The 22,444-nt window shown below is 42.0% G+C and overlaps 2 protein-coding genes across 11 annotated transcripts in view; both read left to right on the top strand.

Moving 5' to 3' along the window:
• Positions 1-203: 203 nt before the first annotated feature.
• ulk1a (unc-51 like autophagy activating kinase 1a) lies at positions 204-16,403 on the top strand. Of its 3 annotated transcripts, XM_086207291.1 has the most exons (28): positions 204-349; positions 635-794; positions 901-993; positions 1,083-1,124; positions 2,705-2,737; positions 2,828-2,864; positions 5,093-5,266; positions 5,701-5,774; positions 5,855-5,956; positions 6,844-6,902; positions 9,078-9,160; positions 9,247-9,297; positions 9,385-9,473; positions 9,589-9,727; positions 9,844-9,907; positions 10,164-10,253; positions 10,431-10,556; positions 10,645-10,784; positions 11,106-11,206; positions 11,476-11,597; positions 11,831-11,943; positions 12,216-12,341; positions 12,542-12,681; positions 12,798-12,973; positions 13,065-13,183; positions 14,406-14,563; positions 14,669-14,804; positions 14,903-16,403. In XM_086207291.1, the coding sequence occupies exons 2-28, from the start codon at positions 705-707 to the stop codon at positions 14,944-14,946; spliced, it is 2,721 nt and encodes a 906-aa protein (XP_086063417.1). In that variant the 5' UTR covers positions 204-349; positions 635-704; the 3' UTR covers positions 14,947-16,403. The 3 variants fall into 3 exon arrangements, with proteins under 3 accessions (XP_086063417.1, XP_086063418.1, XP_086063416.1); XM_086207292.1 differs by having other exon boundaries at positions 204-794; positions 10,167-10,253; XM_086207290.1 differs by having other exon boundaries at positions 204-794.
• Positions 16,404-17,442: 1,039 nt separating this feature from the next.
• Positions 17,443-22,444, top strand: part of ep400 (E1A binding protein p400) — a 29,154-nt gene continuing 24,152 nt past the window's right edge. For 4 of the 8 annotated variants that reach the window (XM_086207284.1, XM_086207283.1, XM_086207285.1 and 1 more), the window contains exons 1-5: positions 17,443-17,627; positions 18,807-20,158; positions 20,265-20,372; positions 20,489-20,573; positions 20,826-20,945. In XM_086207284.1, the coding sequence (XP_086063410.1) occupies positions 18,842-20,158; positions 20,265-20,372; positions 20,489-20,573; positions 20,826-20,945 (1,630 nt within the window). In that variant the 5' untranslated portion in view covers positions 17,443-17,627; positions 18,807-18,841. The remainder of the gene's footprint in view (positions 17,628-18,806; positions 20,159-20,264; positions 20,373-20,488; positions 20,574-20,825; positions 20,946-22,444) is intronic. The other 4 variants (XM_086207288.1, XM_086207287.1, XM_086207286.1 and 1 more) reach the window with 3 other exon arrangements.

Below are 22,444 nucleotides of genomic sequence, written 5' to 3'. Positions count from 1 at the left end.
TATAATGTGGAATAGAGGTAGCAATACAATGAATCAGCACGCAGAACCCTGGAGGATACTGTTTACTTACTTTATAAAGTAAACTTGAAACGTCTTGTTTCAAGGACCGTCTGATCTCTTGAGCCCTGGGTTTGTTATCAAACGCTTTATGTGACCCAAAGAATACTTATTTCCAGTTTACGCTCATCTACCAATTATAACTTTTTAGGGAGTCTTTTTGACCGTGTGATGACGTGTTTACGAGGTGTCACTGAAGGCACCGTCATCAGACGCCTGCCTGCGCGTCTGCGCATGCTCAAACTTCTCGGTGACATATGGTAACTGCGGGAGGGGACAGGAGCCGCTAAAGGTGAGGAGGACAGTAATACGTGAACTCCGGCGGAATAATTAACAACCCCAACGCTTCTCTTTACCTTCTTTAGTTGTTAGAAAAGAAACTGGGACTCGTTTAAAGAAGTTGGAGTGGTTAAATAATCACAGTTGGTCGCTAATCTTTTGTTTACATAAATTTGTTTACATCCCTACGCACGCTTTTGGAACTTTTTTTTTTTAACTTTGTACGAGGTTTTCAGCAATAATGAAGCTTGATATGTTTGAAGACACTGTATCTTATCATTAACATGGGACTTAACAGCGCAAGGAAAATGTGGGACAGACAACCAACCTCCTGAACCTGCTCGGATAACTTGTTTACTTAAATATCCATGGAGTCTGTTGGGAGATTTGAGTTCAACAGGAAAGACCTGATTGGTCACGGTGCCTTTGCAGTTGTGTTCAAAGGACGGCATAAAGAGGTAACTCGTAGAATTGTTAGGTTTTGTATTCGTTGTATAGATAATAATAAGTTTTTTTTTTAAATGCTGATCATATAAATATATGTATATTTTTACTTTTTCCAAGAAACATGGCTGGCAAGTTGCTGTTAAGTGTATCAACAAGAAAAACCTGGCCAAATCACATGCCTTGCTTGGCAAAGAAATAAAAATATTGAAGGTATTGAACTGAATTTTTATCATTTGATTGATTCTGTGATATTCTTCTTGTACCATAAAATGATCTTGAACATTCCTCACCTCCTCTAGGAGCTCAAACATGAGAATATCGTGAGACTTCTGGACTACCAGGTAGGTTTGGGCTGTCTCTCGTCCTTTTCTCTCCTCACACACACCAGCAGTTATAGTATCCCACTGAGTTACACACACTCGCATCCAGACTGTACTTCTTTCTGCCAAATCTCTCAAATGTTGGCTTGATGCTGATACACTGAACGTTACTCTTATTTACGAGCCCTGGAGTGCCCATAGAGAGAAAACAGTTATCAAGTGGCCACGAAAAAGAATTTGTATCCTCAGCTTATTTTGGTGAATGGCCACAACATACTGCATAACTAAATCCCAAAAGTTACATCTCATGACCACCAATTGATTAAATTGAGGGAACAAGTCTTATCACTCGGCCTGAAATTAATCAGATCGCGAGGAGAAGTTCTTTGGAGAACAAAAGTAAGTCCACAAATTAATCAAAAACCTGAATACCGTACATCCTCCGGCCACAAAACGTTTTTTCTCTCTTTATTAGGGATGCACAATAATGTCACTCATGTTTGCAGATATTAGTATTTTTTTCTAATAAATTGGTATTTGTCAGATGGCAGAAAGTTTCACAGGACTAGTTTTGCTCAATTCTCTTCTTTTTTTATGAAAGATGAAGAGGAAACAATGCAGTAAATACATGATTTATCGGCTTTTCCAAATAGCTTTTTAAACAAATACTCCAATTCGCAATTTTTAGATGTATTTTCCACCTGTTGTCATACAGGTACTATTGACATCTATGAATATCAGCATTATGTTGTAAAATATCAGCTTATCATACATCAGCAAAAAGTCCAGTGTTCTCCATCTGCTCCCTTTATGCCAACTTCTGGGAAATATTTCATCCAGAGCTGAATAGGATTTTCTCCTCTTCCTGTCAACCAGTGTAACTTTAACGGACGAAGGGCTGGACATGAACCATTTGTTGGGAGTTTGAATGAATGAATGGGCTTCTCACCTTGCTGACACCTGCCAGACAGCCAGAAACGGGCGTGCTAATCTCTCCTTATATGTGACAGATGGCGGAGGGCAGCCAGTCAAACAATGGCTTATACGTATACACACAGCGTCTGAGTATCGCCTCACAGCAGACACACAACAGCATGCGGGGCTAATGACTTTGGATTAGACTCTGGGTCAGGCCGCAAGAGACTTTTCTGAGGATGATTTGCCTGCTTTCAGAACAGTCTAATGTGTTCTTCCTGCAGTGTGACGTGTCTTGAGTTTAAATTCACCCTACGCACCTTAAATTACAAAGACATGGCAGTTTGCTTTACTCCACTTCCTCATCAGGTGTCAAGTGAGACGGACACCTCAAACTGCCTCCCTGCTCCCTCATGAAATTTGGCACTGGCAGTGGACAAAGATGCCAAATTTGGGTACAATTTCTGGTGCCCTTAGTTAGTTTGGGGTCCGTAATTTCTAGAAGCGTTTTTGGTGAAGGGCCAAAAGGGTGTCCAGTCAGTGTGTCACAGCTGTTAAGACATCGATTTCACACCCCACATGAAATAAATCCGACATGTTTTTCTTATGACGTAGAGGCGCTTACATCTGATTCCGTGTCCACGGTTTCTTTGTCTCATTTGAATTTTGTCTGATCTCATCAACAGGAAATGGGCGGGTGTGTGTATCTTGTCATGGAGGTAAGTTGTGTAAGATCATGCTAATGCTAATTCAAATCAGATACCTGACAAGACCACTTCTGTTGAAACGTGTCCTTCTTGTGGTTGCAGTACTGCAACGGAGGTGACCTGGCCGAGTACCTTCAATGTAAGTGTGCCACATCACGCGGCTTAATATAGACCACGTCTCACTAAGTTTTCCGTTTCAAAGCAAGACTGAGATATTCTCAGTACATCTGATGTTGCAAGACAGGATCAAACTCTCCGCGTGGTACTTGTAAGTAAATATGTTTAGAGCAGCTTAGTACCGGCCGGGTCAGTGTGGTTTTTAAGAGGCTCAGCTTTTTTCAGTGTTTTGGATGAATAAAAGGATTTTTGTGTTGGCAACAGAAGTTTAACCAAATAAAACCAAGTTCCTATAGGTCGTTGACTGATTTGTCATTAATACTTCAAGGCACTTAATGCAGATAAAATGAAATTACTACAATTGATGTACTACAATTTGTTTGTTTGTTTTTTTGTCAAATTATGAAACCAGAACAGACTGAGTGAACGTTAATAAGTCCCAGTTTCTTTTTTTCATGCATGTCTATCTTGTGATTTCAGAATACGATAGAGTTCCTCTCACTTGTTCTTCACACTCAAGGTCCAAACAAATATGATGATGCAGTTGAAGTCACAGAGTTTGTTCCACTCAGGCTTAATTTACCACATTGGTGCCTGGATGAGAAGTGTTGCTCTAATTCTGCCACCGTGCCAGAGTGTCTTATTTTGTAGACTTGCCTGTTTTACATCCCTGCCAGGAGGCACATCCAGCTATTTGCAGCGAGGCACCCACATGACCTCACCCATCTGTCACACACTTATCCCCTGTACTTCGATGGAAAAACACAGCAGATAGAAATACTGGATCTACTGGGAGGGCTGAGATATTTTTTATGTAGATCTCGAGCAGGAACCAACAATTGGAGTCCCAGTCTGGTCATTTGGTCAAAGAATCAGGAAGTAGTGGATAATTTCTATTACGTTTTCAAAAAGCCGATGCTGAAATACTCTTAATATTTGTTTTATCTGATTAGTAGTCCAAAAATATACACCGAGCAGCCTCAACATTAAGCCCACTGACAGGTGAAGGGAGTAACATTGATGGTCTCGTTACAATGGCACCCGCTGAGGGCTGAGATATTTTTGGAAGCTCTTGAAGCTCTTGAGGTGGAAGCAGGGAAAAAATGGACATCGAAACAAACGGGACAGAAATGAGGATCTGGGTGACTGACAAGGGCCCAAAGTACATTTTTCACTGCTGACATGTTGATGTGAAGAAGTAGCTAAACAGGTGCCAGTAATGACATTAGCAACAGTTCTGACTCCAGACATTTTAGACCCAGTCGTCTAGCCATCAGCAGAACCTCCTACTTCCAACACACCAACTTCAAGAGGCGAATGGTCACCTGCTGCCAAGTGTGTCTCACCCTGTCAGGTGCCACTGTTGCAAGATAATTAATGTCATAGCCTCAGCTTTCAACTTGACCACTCATTGAAAAGTCAGTATTTGGCAATATAACTTCAACAATTACTTATTCAAATAGCAGCGGTCAGTGTACTGTTGATGAGTTTATCTGACTAATTGTTTCATCCCTGGTCAGGTCTCTGATGTGCACTGATCATAAAAAGGCCATCTGGGCATATATAGGCTTCAATAAATCTAAAAATATAACGGTTGTTAGAAACTCAGAGTAATAAGATTCTAGCTTGCAAGATAATTTTCAAGATTTTAGCAGATATATACTGAATAGACATTTAGGTTTGACTGCTTAAGCTAATGCTTAATGCTCCTGCATTAAATAATATTGAGTCAACAGACCCTTTTCACTCCTGACATTTTGACTCGAGGGAAAATGCCTGGTAGAATTAGTAAATCATTAATGATAGCTGTGTGATTTGATCAGGTATTACTCATGGTGTTATTCATGCTTGCACGCTGACGCAGCTTGTGGGTACACTGAATGGAACAGAGCCATGGCTGGTGTTATGATTCACTGCTGTGCTTTTCCTGCTTTGACAAGTCTGCTGGCAAAGACCCTGATGGCAATTCTTTCATTTAAATAAAGTTGTCAAACAGTTACAGGTTGTTAAATGTGAAGAATACTGCTGCTAAGACGCTACATTAGGATATGCATGTATTCATGGTGAAACTGGTGATCTTATGGACTATTATTCTTGCTAATAATGGATACAATGGTATTGCTGGAGGGATGAAGTTCTGACCTTCACTTCTTAAGTGTGAAAGCATCCAGTACATTAAACCCTCTATTCACCGCCATGCTAACGTCCTCCTCAGTCTAATCCGAAGTATTTCTTCCCTCCACCCTTTAGCTAAGGGGACGTTGAGTGAGGACACCATCCGTGTATTCTTGCAGCAGATCGCTCAGGCCATGAAGGTTCTGCAGAGCAAAGGCATTCTCCACAGAGACCTGAAACCCCAGAATATCTTGCTCTGTCACCCAGAGGGACGCCGGTCCAGCTCCATCAACACCTGCATCAAGATAGGTAAAAGTTTAACCCAGCAGGCTACTAGAAGAACCACACTATCAAGGAACAAAATATTCCATGTGTGTTCCCCCTGAGATGCCAGCACAGATTATGTCCTCGTGTTATATCAGTGTTTCCTTCATCAGGCCTACCATTGCAAGTTGAAGCGTTGCTGGATGTTAGAGCATATGCTGTCGAGCTGTCTGACCACTGCACGCTTAAAAAAAACGCTGCCTAAAATCCAATTGGACGCTTATCCACAACATACTTCAATAATCCCACAAAGATTGGCATATTCCGCATGTCCCATTGATTATTCTAACCATGACCTTTTTCTGTGTAAGGTCTTATCTTATTCATTGTATTGTCCTACTGGGGTTTATCTATCCGAATATATGAACGTAGTCAACACTGTCCTGCCGCTTCCTCACTGTACTTCTCTCACCATCCAGCTGACTTTGGGTTTGCACGTCATCTTCAGACAAACACTATGGCAGCAACTCTGTGCGGCTCTCCCATGTACATGGTGAGTTTTAGTGTCTCTGTACCAATGAGTAACTAGTTATGTCACTGTGTTCCTAAGTTATAAGTTGTGATTGGATGCAGGCTCCTGAGGTCATCATGTCCCAGAACTACGATGCCAAAGCTGACCTATGGAGCATCGGCACTATTGTCTATCAGTGTCTGACTGGAAAAGCGCCATTTCATGTGAGTAACACATGACACACATGTATGCACTTCTGTGTTTGGATAGAAAAAAACTTTGTCGAAGTCCCTTACATAATCACTCATGACACATGCTTAGTTCCTAGAAAGGGTATTATTTTCAACACAAAACTGAACATGATGCCTTTTCACAACAGAGGAACAACATGATCCGCACAACTATTAAAAGCCAGCTGGCCGCTGGGCGCCACTCCCACGCCACTCTCCAGTGTTGATATTTTGAAAATGCTGAAACAACTCAACTGCTGGTTAGGAAAGAGCCTTGTTTACGAATGGGGCAGCAGAAATGGCTGCGAGCCATTTCTATGAAGCTAGGGTAAACATTTTTTCCTGGTATGATTTTCTGTCTTTCACGTGGCTGCGCAGATGAAACTGGTATTTGCAGATTCCCTGAGCTGTGACACCTGTATAGCCACAGGCTAGCATTTGTGTCTGCTTTGGTCCCTTCCTTCATTTTGCATTCAGTTCATCGTGATGTATTAGCAGTTCACAGACGAAGAAACTTTCTGTACCTATGTAGCTCATCTATGCTGCAGTTTCCTTGAATTCGTCTCCCAGAACATGAAAGATTGTTTTCTATTTCTGCCAGGCAGTTCAATGAGTTCAGGGAAGTCAGTGAGGTGAGTTGATGATCACAATGATGATGTTTACATAGCTGGCATTCCACTTTCGATCATCAACTCGTTTATGTTTGGTGTAATTGCATTCTGGCACAACTTTATTTTTTTACATATTTGTGATCAGGCAGTCAAACATACCTAATTGTTCATTCACATGTATGTTTTAAAGCAAGCACATGCGCATTTGCTCATTTTTGTGCGTGTGTGTGAAAATGGTCTAACGTGAGTGTAATGTGTGTGTTTGTGTAGGCCAGCACACCGCAGGAGCTCCGTCTCTTCTATGAATGCAACAGGACCCTTGTACCGAGGTCAGTGCACCCCTAGATACGCACAGAGACAGCGTTCAGGTAGTTGTTGGGCATTTCCTGGAATTCTCTTATCAGTTTTCACTTTACAGGAGAAAGACTTGTATGATGTTTCTTAAGTGTAGCGGTCTGCTGCGTTGCCAATTAATTCGGGGGGAGGGGCAATGGAGGGAGTAGCTGATGACTCCACATGTGAAGGAGGAAACTTGTGGTTGTCTATAGTGCCTTTCAGAACCTGAGAGGGGGTGGAACACTGACCCGGACAGCTTCGCGGGGTGAATTGATGATGTACAATTGGAGAGAAAAACGGGGGAAAGGCAAAAAAATAGACTTACCACACAGACTCAAATTGATGTGAATGTTCCTGTTCTGTATGTGCACATTGCTAGCAAAGGAAATTGATGCAAATGCACAGAGACATGCATGCGGTGCTGACAGAATTATAAATAAATCTGCCCGATGAATGCCAATACTAAAATAGTCAAGCCATGAAGAAACTGATACAGACACCTGACAGAACCGATCATCTGGAACATTCTCGATTAGCCACTTACACAATTACAACAGAGTCTTGCTGTTTTATATGTTCTCATCTGACAGCATGATGGAGGTAGAAGAACAAGACAGATTTTCTCCTTGATGGCCCATATTGCTCGGTGGTGCTTTTATTATGTTGCTGTTTATGGTATAGCTTACTATCAAAGTGTCAGTGTGTAATGCGACGCTCATTTTTCTGCTTCGCTAACAGTAATCGTTGGTCATTTTAAGTCCCTGATCTACACAAACTGAAAAGTGTTCAAAGGGAATAATGGCTTTTTTTGCCTGATATTTTCCTGCTGTACTTTGCCAGCTTTTGTGTGGCTCGTGGCCACGTTTATCTATTTCAGTGATAAAGCCAGCGATAAGCTGGCTGAGTTTGTGAGACATGGTTTGTTGTTTTCTTGTCATTCTATATATAACTTGCCCAAGCTGCCAACGAGTGGCCTGCGCAGCTATCATTTTCCACATGGCCCACATAGCTGTAACAGATGAAAAAAAAACACACACACACACACACACACTATCTGCTGTGACTGTGAGCGTCATGATGCCATTAGATTAAAAATTGATAGATTTTATGTTTCCTTTTTCGTTATGAAATGCAGTTGGACTTAATAGTACATCTTTTATCACCATCTAACCCTTATCAACAACAACAAACACACACTGAGGACACTGAACCTTGAAATCCCAAAAATGTTCCACAGACATGTGAGCTGCACATACACAACATACTGTAAAGCTGCACGTAGACATACCCTCTTAATGTTTTCTGCTCTGTATTGATTACATTGTTTAACATTTTGGGATTATCCAACTTTAGCTGTGTTTATTTTCATATGCCAAGTCACTTTTATTTATAGAGCTCTAACTTAAAAGAGTCACAAACTAATCTGTATATTTCTATAAATACATGCTCCTTACTTCTGGTGGCACTTCGCTGTCATTAGGATTCTGCAGAAACTGTGTAGCTGATTTTTCCCAAACCCAGTGGAAGTACTAAGTTTAGGCTGAGGAAGTTTAGTCGTAGTACCACCAGGTCAGGTTCTTCTCCTCATTGGTCAACCAGGTCCATCTCAAATTTAGTCAGAAACAACTTAAAAACTTGGTGATGGTTGCTGAGAGGATTGTGAGTTTACGTTAAATGGTGTTACAATGGAGAAGCTGCCAGTTTTGTTCCTAAAGCAGGAAAGAATTGTAACAACTGTTGTCTACAAGCTGAATTTAAGTCACAGCACCACCTAATGGTCACAGGAAGTAAGCCTGATGTAACAAATATAATTTTATTGACATCTAAATTACACTGTCTTCATTGGATGTATTGTGCTCTCTTGCGTGACCCAGTGGATATAGACGTGATTTTTGCACCACACTGCATGCATTAGTGTGTGATTTTAGCAAAATCTGTTACATTATCAGGTTTCACATCCACACTGTGCGAAATACTTGGAGGTGTAAATGCCTGCTCAATGCTGCATATAGTTTTAATTTTGGCCCGAGCATCAAAGTTCCAGGGGCCAGAATTTGCCTTGGTAGAGTTTTGTGCTCTCTGATCGAGTTCTAGTTGAAGTTTTACTGTGTTTTGTTTCGCAGTGTGTTGTATTTTCATCTAAAAACAAAACCTTTGCATTTTCCCAGCATCCCCAAGGAGACTTCTAGTAACCTTAGACATCTCCTGTTGGGACTTCTTCAAAGGAACCATAAGAATCGGATCAGCTTTGGTAAACACCTGCCTTTAACACTCAGTACCTTGTCATATTTACAATTTTAAAAAGAATCTCTTACATCTAAATCTTTACATTTGCAGATGAGTTTTTCCATCATCCGTTCTTAGAGACAAGCTCATCCACAAAGAAAAGTATGAGCTGTATCTTCCTTGTTACAGTATCAATAAAAGTGCTGAAGCCAATGTGCCCCGACAAGAACACTTCTGTTGTCTGCACAGGCTCTCCAGTGCCGGTGCGTTCCTACCCCAGTTCTGCCTCAGGCAGCTCCTCCAGCAGCTCCTCCACATCTCATCTGGCCTCCCCTCAAGTGTGTTTACATTTTCTTTTCTTAAACAGAAATCCTTTTTCAAAAGATTTTCTTGAAGATAAATTGTCCTGTCTTTACATCAAATTTGATCCAACATTACTTCTTGTTACCGTAGCATTCCAATGGAGAAATGCACCAACTTCAGCCTGCACAGACCTCTCCTGGCTTCCAGCTGAAGGAAGTGGCCAATAATGCCAGCAGGAACAGCTTGTCTTACACTGAAGATTACGTCATGGTACCTGCTGCGTTTCCCTGTAAGCTCTCCCTGTCACTCTTTGGCTCATCATCGTCATAAGTTGTTCTCAAACATCAATTTGTCACACACTAATGGTTAAAAGTAGACTATTTCTTGTTTCACTTCGTCGCACAGTAGGTGAGTACACGTGTGAGGATGAAGTGGGACAACCTATTGAGAGCTGCCTGATATACAGTGGGTGAGTTTCATACATGTAGTTGAACAGATTTGTGTGATCATTATGTAAATACCTACTGGTACTCTAAGTTACATCATGTGAAACTTATATAGCCTCATATTTTTGCTCTTAACGGTTTGTGAGAAGACTGAGTGGTGGTGGATAAAGCCACTGTCTCTTCAACTGTTGTCAAAAGAATGGATAGAATTTAGGATTAGTAATGAGTATTAGTTTGCATAGGCAGATTAACAAATTTCTTTCTCTTTGATCTGACCAGAAGTTCACTAATGGCTGAGAAAAGTCCAGGATCTGCCGGCAAAACGCCTCCCCCCTCCCCCCTGCTATGCTCTCCCTCCAAGCCTGTTGGGTAAGTGAAAGCCAGGCTGGTCTTAATTTGGTGGGTTGAAGTCTCCTGAAATAGATGATGTTACTTATGACGTTCTGTAAGAAATAGAACAATTTTTCTTTGCCAATTTGACATCATTTGAATTATCCAAATGACTCCCACTGAGTGTGTCCTTGGCTTCTTCTTTCATCCACACAGAAAGCCTGTTGAATTTGTCATCAAGAACCATCGACCTTCGGAGCCCATTCCTGTCCCAACTCAGATCCAAAACTACCAGCGTATGGAACAGAACCTGCAGCCTGTGGGCTTGCATGGCTCCACCAGGCATGTTCAGCTCAGCTTCTCCTCACCCATCGCTCCCCTCTGTCCTGTTCTTCCTGGTCTAACTGTTCCTCTTCCTCCTATCTCTCAGGGTCAGACTCTTCTCTGCTGGCAGCAGCAATGAAAGCTACCCCCGATGTGGAAGCTCCCGAGGTCCACCTCCAGGCTTTTTTCCTGACTCCTCAAGTCAGGTGCCAGGAGGAGCTGGGCCACAACAGCCCTCCCCACGAGGTACACATCAACCCATTTTATCCACTCTTGCAGTTGAGGCATACTTGAAAATCTTAGACAAATGTCGTTGCCCACCGTTGGGGTGGTAGCAGAGATGTCACCGTCAGACATATGAAGACATGCAGTGCATTCCAGGATTTGTTTTGTGATGAAGTGGTGATATGATAGCCCTCTGCTTAGCATGTGGACTTCTATTTAGGCCTTTTCACAACATGTCTGAGCTTGTTTCATTCACTGTTGTTATTAAAAGCAAACAGCACCGACTTAATAAACAGGTGCAACTCACTATTTTTGCTAATGTGTTAATCCTTTTTCCTCTAGTGGGCACAACCCCAAAGACCTCAGAGCAGACTCTACCTCTTAGTGCAAGAACTGGACAGCTCACAGACTCTCCTGATATGAAGGATGTTTACAACTCCAAGGTCAGGTTGCTAAACATTTAGATAATCTATAAGTCAGATTCGCATCTTCATTTTCTCTCTTGTGTTTATGATCTGATTCAATCTAGTTTTTCCTCTTAAAATCAATTAAGTTACTTTGCACTTCCCAAACTTGCAGTTGTTGGAAATTCCAACAATAGTGATTCAGCAGTAATGACTTTTTTTTCAGAGTGATATATTTTAAAAATATTTTTCTTGTTTGCTGTTAATTAACTGTACCTGTTTTGTGTGTCACCACTGTTAACCAACAGGTTAGGTCAACAATGCCTAACCGAATCAGGACAGTCTCAGACCTGCGATCCCTGGACCTGTCGCCTGCTTCCCAGAACAACCACAGCAGAACTTCGGCCCTTAACAGGGGGCCTTTCAAAAGGTCAGCACAGTGTCTTATTAATTTATTCTTAATATTTATCTAAGTTGTTGTAACATAATATAATAAGAACCATTCTGTGGTCATATGTCAGTGGAATGAAAGGTTATTTTGGTTGTAGCAGAGTGTGTGGAGACTTTGTCACTCTACTGATGTCACAAACAATGTAAAAGATGTGCCATGTGATCAAGTATTAAATGCTCATGACGACGTCTGTTGCTGTATCGAATGTCCAGATCGCTGAGCACACATGCAGCTGACCTGCTTCTCAAGGCTGCCTTTGGAGCTCAACTCCTGGAACAAGGAAGTGACGATAGTCTCGGCTGTGAGAAGAGCATGGACACCACAAGTAAGTCTGTTATAGTTTTAGCAGTTATGAGGATGATGTATTTATTGTCATAGACGCAGACCAGAACATATATGGCTATTTGCAATATCTAAACAGCCAAAAGATCCTGAAGTTTTCAGGTGATGATGAACTCAACATCTGCTTGTCAACTGCAGTTACATGGCTGTTATGATCAGACCCCTGTACTAACCCTGGCTGTGGGATTCACTGGACTACATTTTCTGAGAAGACTGTTGCTGTTTGACTGACACTTTTCTTATTCACAACCACAGCTCCACCTACTGGTTGTCACGCAAGGATCCCTTCCTCTGACAGCCCACTCGCTGTAGTTTTCACCATAGGTTCTCCAACCAAAGGAAACACTCCTCCTGATCCTGTGGTATCAAGGATGTTCACTGGTATGAGGACTACCTGAATATTGACTAATTACTGAGTGCTTTCATTTATACCCATTAACTTGTGTCATTAGAAGATTGAGATAAGTCATGCAGTTGTTATTCTCCTCTTTAAAACTCTAGGGGCATAACATTAAAAAAATCTGGTGCTTTTTTCTTTCCTGATAGCTCAGTGATGCTGATTGCACTTTTCTTAACTGCAGGCTCACCCAGCTACATTAGCTCAGCTTGGCCTCCTCAGCGAGGATCCCGTAGAAACAGTGAGACTGAAGCCATGGACGCTACTCCACAATACAGTCTGGTTTTTCACCCCCCAGAGCTTCCTGAAGATACTCTGATGGAGGTACTAATACTCTGGTGATACTGTGAAGTGGAGTGAATTCTGCTGGCATGACGTATGTGTATTATAGGTAAACTCAGCTTCCAGATGTTCACAGTTCTTTATTTGATTTTACACAGCAGGCTCATACAGATGCTCTGACGGACCTCCGTTTCACACTGGCTTTCGTCCACTGCATAATGGAGCTGGCGTCCTCGAGAGATCTGGGGCTGGACACCATCAGCAGCCCTGATGTTTCCTTTCTAGAACAGAGTTTGGTGACGGATCAGATCAGCCTCCTGAGTAGAGAGTGGAGGTGAGAAACTTGGGGATTTTTACAGTTTCTCACAACATGCAATGGTGCTCCCATTTCCTCACAAATGACATCTGTCGTGTTCATCTTGCAGCTATGCACAGCAGTTAGTGTTGTATATGAAGGCTGTGGAGTGTCTGTCTGCAGCGTTGCATGCTGCAAAAGAGAATATCAAGCAAGGTCGACTGCTTCCCTCTTCCACTGTCAAACAAGGTGAGGCCTCTGGGTCAAAGTATCAAACTCTCACTCTTTGTAGAAATGACAAGTGCTGGTGTGGTTGTGGTGTCCATCTTTAAGAAGACCAAGAGCTGTTGAATAATGTCACTCTGGATTCTAGCAACAAATTTTCACAGCAGAGCTTCTTGATCAAAGTAGGCACATTTTTAACAGCACGTAGACAAATGAGTATCATAAACACTTGTTAGGTAAACCTATATCATCGTGAGTGATAGCATTAATTGTAATGGGCATGATTTACTCACTGGGGATAAAAATTTAATATAGATTTGGGTGAAGTATAGCATTACTCACACCAAAAATTGTTGGGTTTCATTTACATTTTTCTCTCTTTAACCTAGTCATGAATTACTAAATTCAGTCACTTTCATCATAAAGAGAAATATCTTGTGTGTGCGCTCTTCATGAGGATAGGGATTAGGCAGCAGGTGATTTTACTGGCAGATGGAGTAATCAAAAAGTGTTGTAAGAAGCAGTGTAACAAATTATCAGTCCAAAGGAGAAGTAAAGTATCTTAAGGCATGACTTTTTATGCCTGCTCACTAGCAATAGCCATGTACGCCCTTACACCTGCTGTCCTGTGCATACCGGGGAGGCATCGACCCCTACGTGCTATTCCTCGGTAAAAAAGTAATGAGCACTGTTATAAGCATTACCATTTTGTAGCCACAACCTCAATGGTGGTTGCTTATTATGAGCCTCAGCACACAGCAACTAATGAAGCTATTAAATATGAAAGTGTCTGCTCACCAAAGAGGAGAATGTAAGAGCTTCCTCGAGATAAAGCTAAACCTCCCCAGCATATGCACTTGCCTGGAGCATCTTGAGCCATCCAGATATTTCTGATGTGATGTGGTATCTGATGTTGAAAGGTGGGAGAGTATGGCTCAGAGGTAGAGTGGCCGTCCCGCAATCGAAAGGTCGCTGGTTCGATCCTCACTTCGTCCGGTGACCATGTCAAAGTGTCCTTGAGCAAGATACTGAACCCCTAATTGCTCCTGATGGCCCTGCGGCGAACTGGTGACCCGTCCAGGGTGAACCCCGCCACTCGCCCAATGTCAGCTGGGATAGGCTCCTACCCCCACCCCAACCCTTAATGGATAAGCAGTGTGGAAAATGGATGGATGTTGAAGGGTGATGACCAGGGTCAGTTTCTAACAATAATAAAATGCCTGCTCACTTCGCCTCCTGTTTGCAGTGATCAGGAAGCTGAACGAGGTGTACAAGAGCTGCGTCGCAAACTGTCGCTCCCTCAATGACTCACTGCAGAGCTTCTTGCTCGACAAACAGAAGCTGATGGATCGCTTCAATGGACTCACAGCCGAGAAGCTCATCTACAGCCACACCGTGCACATGGTGAGCTCACCACCACAACAGGTCATGCTGATATTCAGCACAAGTGATATACTGTCCAGTGTGTTTCCTCATCTTAGACTAAGTGTGTGTTCTTCCTGCGTCCAGGTGCAGTCTGCAGCTCTAGATGAGATGTTCCACTGTGGTACAGCGTCAGTCCAGCGCTACCATAAAGCCCTTCTGCTGATGGAGGGAGTGTCTCGCTTCATCACAGATCAAAAGGACATTGAAAGCATAGATAAATGTATGTGCACACACCATGAGACAGCAGCTTGAAAGGCTGGAATCACATTACCACAGTATTGCTGTTACTATAATGGGACTGTCTCTATGTGTTCTCAGGTAAGCAGTGTATTGAGCGACGCCTTTCAGCGCTGCAGAGTTAACAGTATCCATGAGCCTGTCTTCCCCCTGCTCCATCTCCCTTCAGCGTGCAGACGATGGATCCTCCAAGACTGTCGAGATACACAAGCACTTTTGATCTTTCTTAAGAGAAATGACCACTGGAGCATCTGTTCCTACCCCAGCATCCGCGTTATGCACAGAAGAGACTGGAAGTACTGGTCTGGACAACTTCTTGAAGACAGATTGTTGAATGATTGTTTGATCAGGGAAACCTGTCTCACATATTGTTTTGTTTTTGGTACCGACTGTACTCGTATGGTTTTGCACATAGAGTCATGTGTTTTACTTGAATTGAAAGATTATGTAGTTGTTTTCTGTGTTTGGGGTTTTATGATGTGTACTGTAAACGTTCACCAGCCACCAGGACTCAGCACGGTTGCAATGAGATGACCAAATATTGCCAATATGTAGCAATACTAGTAGAACAGTGCCTTCTTTTTATAATTGTTCTTACAAACGGAGTTCAGATTCAGAGTAAATGGTGTGTTGAAGACTTTCACATTGATGTAGACGACTGACATTGTGGACTGTATTCAATATATTTTGATATCTGAATGAGATTTTAGTTTGCAACTGATCCTTTGGGTGATCACATCCTCAGCGTTGAGATACTTTAAGTGCATGCTACGTCTCTGGTGCTTGTGTATGTATGTGTGCGTGTGTGTGTGGCTGTGTGTTTGTGTGTTTGCACGTTTAAAAAAAAATTTAAGCTATGTTTGGCTTCAGACATGCAAGGGTTTGATTTGTGTGTTAATATGTGAATGAATTCATACATGATTCTTGACTGGTCAATATCATTCAATCACAACTGTATACAGTATCTTTGAAAATGTTGGTGTTGAAGATGTTTGTTAGAATTTGTCCTGTTGCCTTTTCTACTGTTACTTTATGACTATTGGTCAATTTCGCCAAAATGAGTTGTATCACACTGTCATCAAAATGAATATTTATTGTCAAATCAATAGATTCTCTTCAAGTTCATCTTGGTTTGATCACTAAATCTCATGTCTTCATTGGTGTCTCCTGAAGGAACGTAAAGAAATACTTTGTTTCATGCGCTCAACACAATTATGACATGTAAGACTGTAGTTTTATGTTTAGTAGGGTTCTAAATATTTCAATTGTACTCTGATACCAGATATATCCTCTATGAGGAAATAAATTAACACATTAAAAGTTCAGAGGCCAGATGCCTTGCAAAATCTTTTTTTTTTTTTTAATGGCCATTGTGTTTTGACACCTGCCAATAATTCCTATCAGTCATTGGTCCCCGTTTTATATTTCTAATCTGTAAACTGAATTTCAATAGCTAAGACAAACAAATGTACTGTATTTAGATGCCCCTGATTTACACAGACTTCTGCTGTAAAATGTGGTGTTGTATGACAACTTGGCAATATATAACTATTGAATGCATAAATTAATATTATATTCCATCCATCCATCCTTTTTCTTCCACTTATCCTGTTCAGGGTCGTGGGGGGTGGGGTGGGGGGAGCCTATCCCTGCAGGTTTCGGGTGAGAGACGGGGTTCACCCTGAACGGGTCACCAGTCCATCACAGGGCCAACACATATAGACAGACAACCATTCACACTCACACAGTCATACCTTCGGTCAATTTAGAGCAGGGGTGTCCAAACTGGTCCAGTAAGGGCCGGTGTGGCTGCAGGTTTTCATTCCACCCGAGCAAAAGCAACACCTGATTCTACTTAAATCAACTAAGCTGTGTCCACACAGCTCATTTGTTGGATCAGGTGTTGCTTTTGCTGGGTTGGAATGAAAACGTGCAGCCACACCGGCCCTTACTGGACCAGTTTGGACACCCCTGATTTAGAGTATCCAATTAGCCTAGTCCCCATTTGCACATCTCTGGCCTGTGGGAGGAAGCCGTACCAGAGAAGTACCAGAGAGAACCCACGCAGGAACAGGGAGAACATGCAGACTCCACACAGAAAGATCCCGTGCTGGAGCCAGGGCTCGAACCTGGAACCTTCTTTCTGTGAGGCGACAGTGCTCACCACTGCACCACCTTGCCGCCCTAACGTTATACTATTAACAACAAAATATGGAACATTTTATTATGGGTCATCAATGTTTTTGTTTTTGTTTGTTTTTATCCCAAGTTCTGTTTTGTTTCTTTTTTTGGTCTGAGTGATGGTCATCTTTTTTGATATCACTCCAGTATGGATCAAGGCCAGAGCACACTAATAAAATCCGGTAGGGCAACTGGGTACTGTCAAATTACACTCACTAAGAGCAAATTAAAGTGTATTAATTTCTGGTGACATGTGATTTGTTTCACCTTTACATATTACTGTTTCTCTCAGAAGTGTTGTTCGAAGGCACAGGGCAATTTCGGGTTTTTACTCTGCATAAAAATTCATTGAGAGATTGCTCCGATCCATAAGATGGCGGTACAATGCCTGGAAGCTACTTACCAATCGTCTTTAAACAGTAAGGAAGAAGAAGACAGACGACATCCGGGTCAGCTAAAAGGTTGCCGCGGTCGCCATGTTGCTGAATGAAATTACTTCCAAACATTGAATATCCGCTAGCAATACCGAAATGATATTTTTTGCAGAGTAATATTTGTTGTAGCTTATGTCTTCGTGTAAATATGACTTAGGATTTATGAAACTACCACAGAACCCCCATACCCTGTAAGTAACACCCCTGAGGTGATTAAATATATTTATTTTTTCGGAGCTGGCCTGTTAGCAATAACAAGCTAAAATCGTTAGCATTTGCTAGCACGCGTCCCGTAACGAGCATCATTTTAATTTAATAGTTTAATTTGTATAAACAGCGTAATTATAAAGAGTAGCATTTGTTATTTGTAATCAATGTGTAGTATATTATCATCCAGATCTTAGCTCACATTTCATTATACTGACAATTGCACGTGTTTATACCGTTTAGTATTTCAGCTAGCTATATTGCGTTAGCTGATGTTACGCCCCTGTTACAGAAGATTGGAGCTAACGCTAACGTCTTAAGAAACAATGAGCGTTTAAACTGGTATCTTGAAGATTTTGCAGCTTGTTAGCCTTTGTAGTTGTAAATAGTAGCGTGGATTTTAACGTTTTATTATGAATCTCTGATCTTTCATTGACTTGTGAGTTTCCCAAAGCTATATTTTTATTTTAGTGTTATGCTAAGCATAATGTCAACAGCAATATTTGTATTCATTATCAACGTAATTCATGATTTTTTTCACTATTCGTGTTGACAGGAAGTTAAATATGTTCAGAAAATGTGTAATAAAGATTTTAATTAATAGAGATGGACAAAAAACTTTTTTGTTTGCAGTGTTTGATTAGAAATAATTTAATTGTGGCTTTAATAGATTAGAGCAATGTTGAAGAAATTTGTAATTATTTGTCAACAGAATGTATATTGTGTGAAACTCATTGTTTGTTGTCCCTAAATAATTGCCTCCTTACTTAATAACGTTTTTAACGTGTGATGTGCCGCCTGTCAAGACTGAAGTGAGCTGTCCAACTCCTGCAACATGGAGAAAATACTTTTTTGTGATACCTTCATGGTTATATCAAAACTGAAAGGCAGTAGCATGGTTTTGTTTTTTTATGAATTAAATCTATCAACAAATGGATTGTAGATAAATGAACTGCCACTAATGTTTTTTAAGTCCATCAGCACTCATATAAATGATTCCTTTTTCTCACAGAGCACCACCATATGTTATTTAGTTAACAGGTTATTTTAAGTATGACACTGTAATGTTATGGTAAAACCATGTGACCTTTTTTTTTATTACATTTGAATGTTAAAAGAAATTAGGCTTTGAGTTACCACACTCTCTTGTACCCTTTTCACAGATAATTGTGCTTAGACATAGAAGCAGTGTCACGCAATGCACCATGGAAGTGGATCACAGAATATGCAACGACAACTACAGAGATCCAAGTCCGTCAGTGGGTCTGAAGCAGAAGAGCAGCAGCAGCAGCAGCCCGCGATGGCAGCCACACAGCAGCAAGCTACAGTTAACCACCCCCAGTCACCTGTAACCACATTTTCTTCTGCTGCCAGCCCTTCAGCCCCACAGTCACCCAATTATCAGATAATCATGAGTCGTAGTCCAGTCACTGGCCAGAACATGAACATTACTTTACAAAATGTGGGACAGATGGTAACTGGTAACCAGCAGATCACCCTAACCCCACTTCCCCTCCAGAACCCAGCATCCCCAGGCTTCCAGCATACTACGCCACAGTGGAGGTTTGAGCATGCGCCATCTTCCTACATTCAGGTCACTTCACCTGTACCCCAACCCATGCAGCCCCAAAGTCCCACTCAGCACAGTCCAGTCCCTTTGCAAGGTGTGACAAGGCCAGGAGCCCCTGCAACAGCACTAGGTGTGTGTGGACAAAGTCCAACACGGTTCGTTGAGGCTGGTATGTTAGTGCGGCAAATCAGTTTAGGCAGTCCTTCAGGAAGTGGCCACTTTGTGTACCAGGAAGGGACAGGGCTTACCCAGATTGCCCAAGCCACACCTGGCCAGGTACAGCTGGCCTCTCCAGGAGCACCAGGGTCAGTAAGGGAACGCCGGCTCTCTCAGCCTCACTCACAGACTGGAGGCACCATTCACCATCTTGGGCCTCAAAGTCCTGTGGCCACTGGTACTGCTCTCCCCACTCTTGGCAGTCCTGGTCACATCACCACATCCAACCTACCTCCACAGATCAGCAGTATTATTCAAGGACAGCTGGCACGCCCAATGATATTTGAGAAGACTCCACAGGGTGTGGTTGCAGGAACCACAGCATCTTTTACTATACCTTCTTCCATTCCACCCTCCAGCCCCTCTCTCACTAGTCCACCTCAAGGAACCTCCAGTAATCCTCTTGCACCCACCAGCATGGCAGTGAGCACTATGAAAAAGCAGGCTCCCAAAAAGTTGGAGGAGATTGCTCCTTCTACCCCAGAGATCGCCCAGCTAAGGAAGCAGTGCTTAGAGCACAATACCAAGAAGATGGAGAGCTTGAAGGAGGTGTTCAAAGAATATCTTATAGAGCTCTTCTTTCTCCAGCATCTCCAAGGAAACATGATGGACTACCTAGCTTTTAAGAAGAAACCCTGTGTTCCCTTGTATACATACTTGAGACAGAATGACTTAGACCTTGAAGATGAAGAGGAGGAAGAAGAGCAGTCTGAGGTCATTAATGATGAGGTATTACATCGGCTGTGGCTGAGTTCAATTTGGAATTTAACAATTAAATAATTGTATATTCACTTCATCCAGTGAATAATATCCTTCTTTCAATTCTGTGCCTCAGGTTAAGGTTGTCACGGGAAAGGATGGCCAAGCAGTGACACCAGTTGCCATAGCAACACAGCTTCCCCCCAATGTTTCTGCAGCTTTCTCTACCCAGCAGCAGTTTCAGGTAATAGAGGCAGCTCTTGTCCTAGGCACTTTTTAAGTGATTTATTAATAGTTATTGCTAATGTTCTTTCATGAAGTGGAAGTCTCACTAATTCCTTAAGAGTTTGTTTCTTTCAGGGACACCAAGGGGCTTCTGCAGCAACTATTGCAAACCCTGGAGACATGGATGCCTTTAAAAGGCAACAGGCAATGGTGCAAGCAGGTAGGACAAGGATCGGAGACTCCTGTGTCTCTTACGTTGCTTTGTTTCCTCCCCCTTTGCTTTGTTTTTTGTTTGTTTTCTTTTCTCCCTCTAATTGCTTCTGCTTATAGATATTTGGCATCCTCTACTAGCGCTCTGTGTTGAAGTCTTGACCCAAGGAAGGAGAGGTGACCTGTGAGGTCGTCAGAAGGTCATTGCTCTGTGCCGAGTACTTTCTTGCGTTATGAGGGTATTGTGTGTTTTAAATCCCAGATCAGGCTAAGAGATCCCGGATTGACGTTGGTCGCCATGGGCTGATTTTCCAGCATCCTGGTGTAGCTCCTTTAGGATCACCTGGCGTTCCACTCCAGCAGCTTATGCCAACTGCGCAAGGTAGGAGTGCTACTACCAGGCCCTACTGTGTTCTGTTAGATGCTGCTGGACGTTCCCCCTTGTTCTTACTAAGGAGACCTACAAATCTGAATCACAACATTCATCTTCTACAAATAAACTCCAGCCAGCATCAACAAACAGATCTTCATCCATCTGCTGGATTTCTCAGCAGTCCACAGGAAGTTCAGGCTTAGCTCTACCAGCACCAGCTCTCTCTTATCAGGAAAAATGGGGAAGAAGACAATCCAAGTCTGAAGAAGAGTAGCCACTCAATGGGAAGATGCCATGTCTTATGATTTTTTTTTTTAAATTTTGTGTTTACTATTGATCACCCATCGTTATCCGTCTCTTCTTTTCTGAAGTTTGTTCCTGTTAGTGTCATCTTTATTTGGACAGACCTTCCCGTGCTGATGGATTTTCATCTAATTTGGAGATGGATCACAGAAAGTGGGAACCATGTGGGAAAAAATTCACTTTACAGTGGGTTTTGCTTGTTCTCCCATTTTATGAATCCACATGCCATGCTTTTTGGTTTACCATCACCATTCCTTTGCAAGTCTTTCCTTCTCCGGTTGCTCGTCCTTGCCTCATCAACAAGGATCTCAGAATCATCACTCTTAAATTCATACGTCACATCTTCAAGAGTGTCTTTATGTATCCCATGTTCACATTTAGTTGGTTTCCCTTCATGTTATTTCATGGCATTTTGTTCTGACTTGGCTTCTTTCCCTCAGTCTAAGTAGGAGGGGAATCATGTGGAGGAGTTGTGTTCACCGCACAGATTTTTGCGATTGTGGTGGTGTGGGTGTGTCAGGGCCAGGTGTTGATGGCGTCTAGGCAAGGTGGTGTGACGTGCAGGGAGGTAAGGCAGGCGCTGCTTTAGTGTGCACAGCTCCGCTCAGGCCTGCTGTCTGCAAGACCCCATGTGTGTCCTTTTGCTCACCTTTGTGCTTTGCTGTTATGTGAGGCATTCAGATGCCTTGGTTTCTGCTAGAATGACATCGCTTCATGCATGCCAAACATTGTGTTTTTGTGTGTTTGCTCTGTATTTTAGTTATCCTTTCTTCTCCCTGTCTCTTTTTTTCTATTTTTTTTTCATTTTCCTTTGAAACATTTCAATTTTTACTCTAACCAAACTCTTACTGCATGTATAATTTCCAAGTTTTTAACCATATTCTCAACATTTGAAATGCAATGTTTTAATTTTGCATTAATCAAAGTAGTGTTTTATTTGACAGACATGTAGATGACCACATTGATTTCATTTCTTCTGTAATCATTTTGCTGTATTAGTTTCATTAGTTTCCGCTCTGATCATCAGGAAGTAGTACACTACTTTTGATTCATAATTACATCTTAATTCATTAAAGCAAGGTTCTGAGGAGCACTGATAGCTGAAGCTCAATGTCATTAAAACAAATTAAAGTATTTCTACATTATCTACATAGTAGTTTAATAAAAGATGCTCCTTGCTAGGGTATGTATTAAGGGAAGGCTAC

Source organism: Aulostomus chinensis, chromosome 6, assembly GCF_037954235.1.
Source record: "Aulostomus chinensis isolate RoL2024-O1b breed Wild chromosome 6, RoL_Achi_v1.0, whole genome shotgun sequence".
Classification (NCBI taxonomy): domain Eukaryota; kingdom Metazoa; phylum Chordata; class Actinopteri; order Syngnathiformes; family Aulostomidae; genus Aulostomus; species Aulostomus chinensis.
Note: the sequence above shows the minus strand (reverse complement) of the source record. Positions and strands in the feature narration are given on the sequence as shown.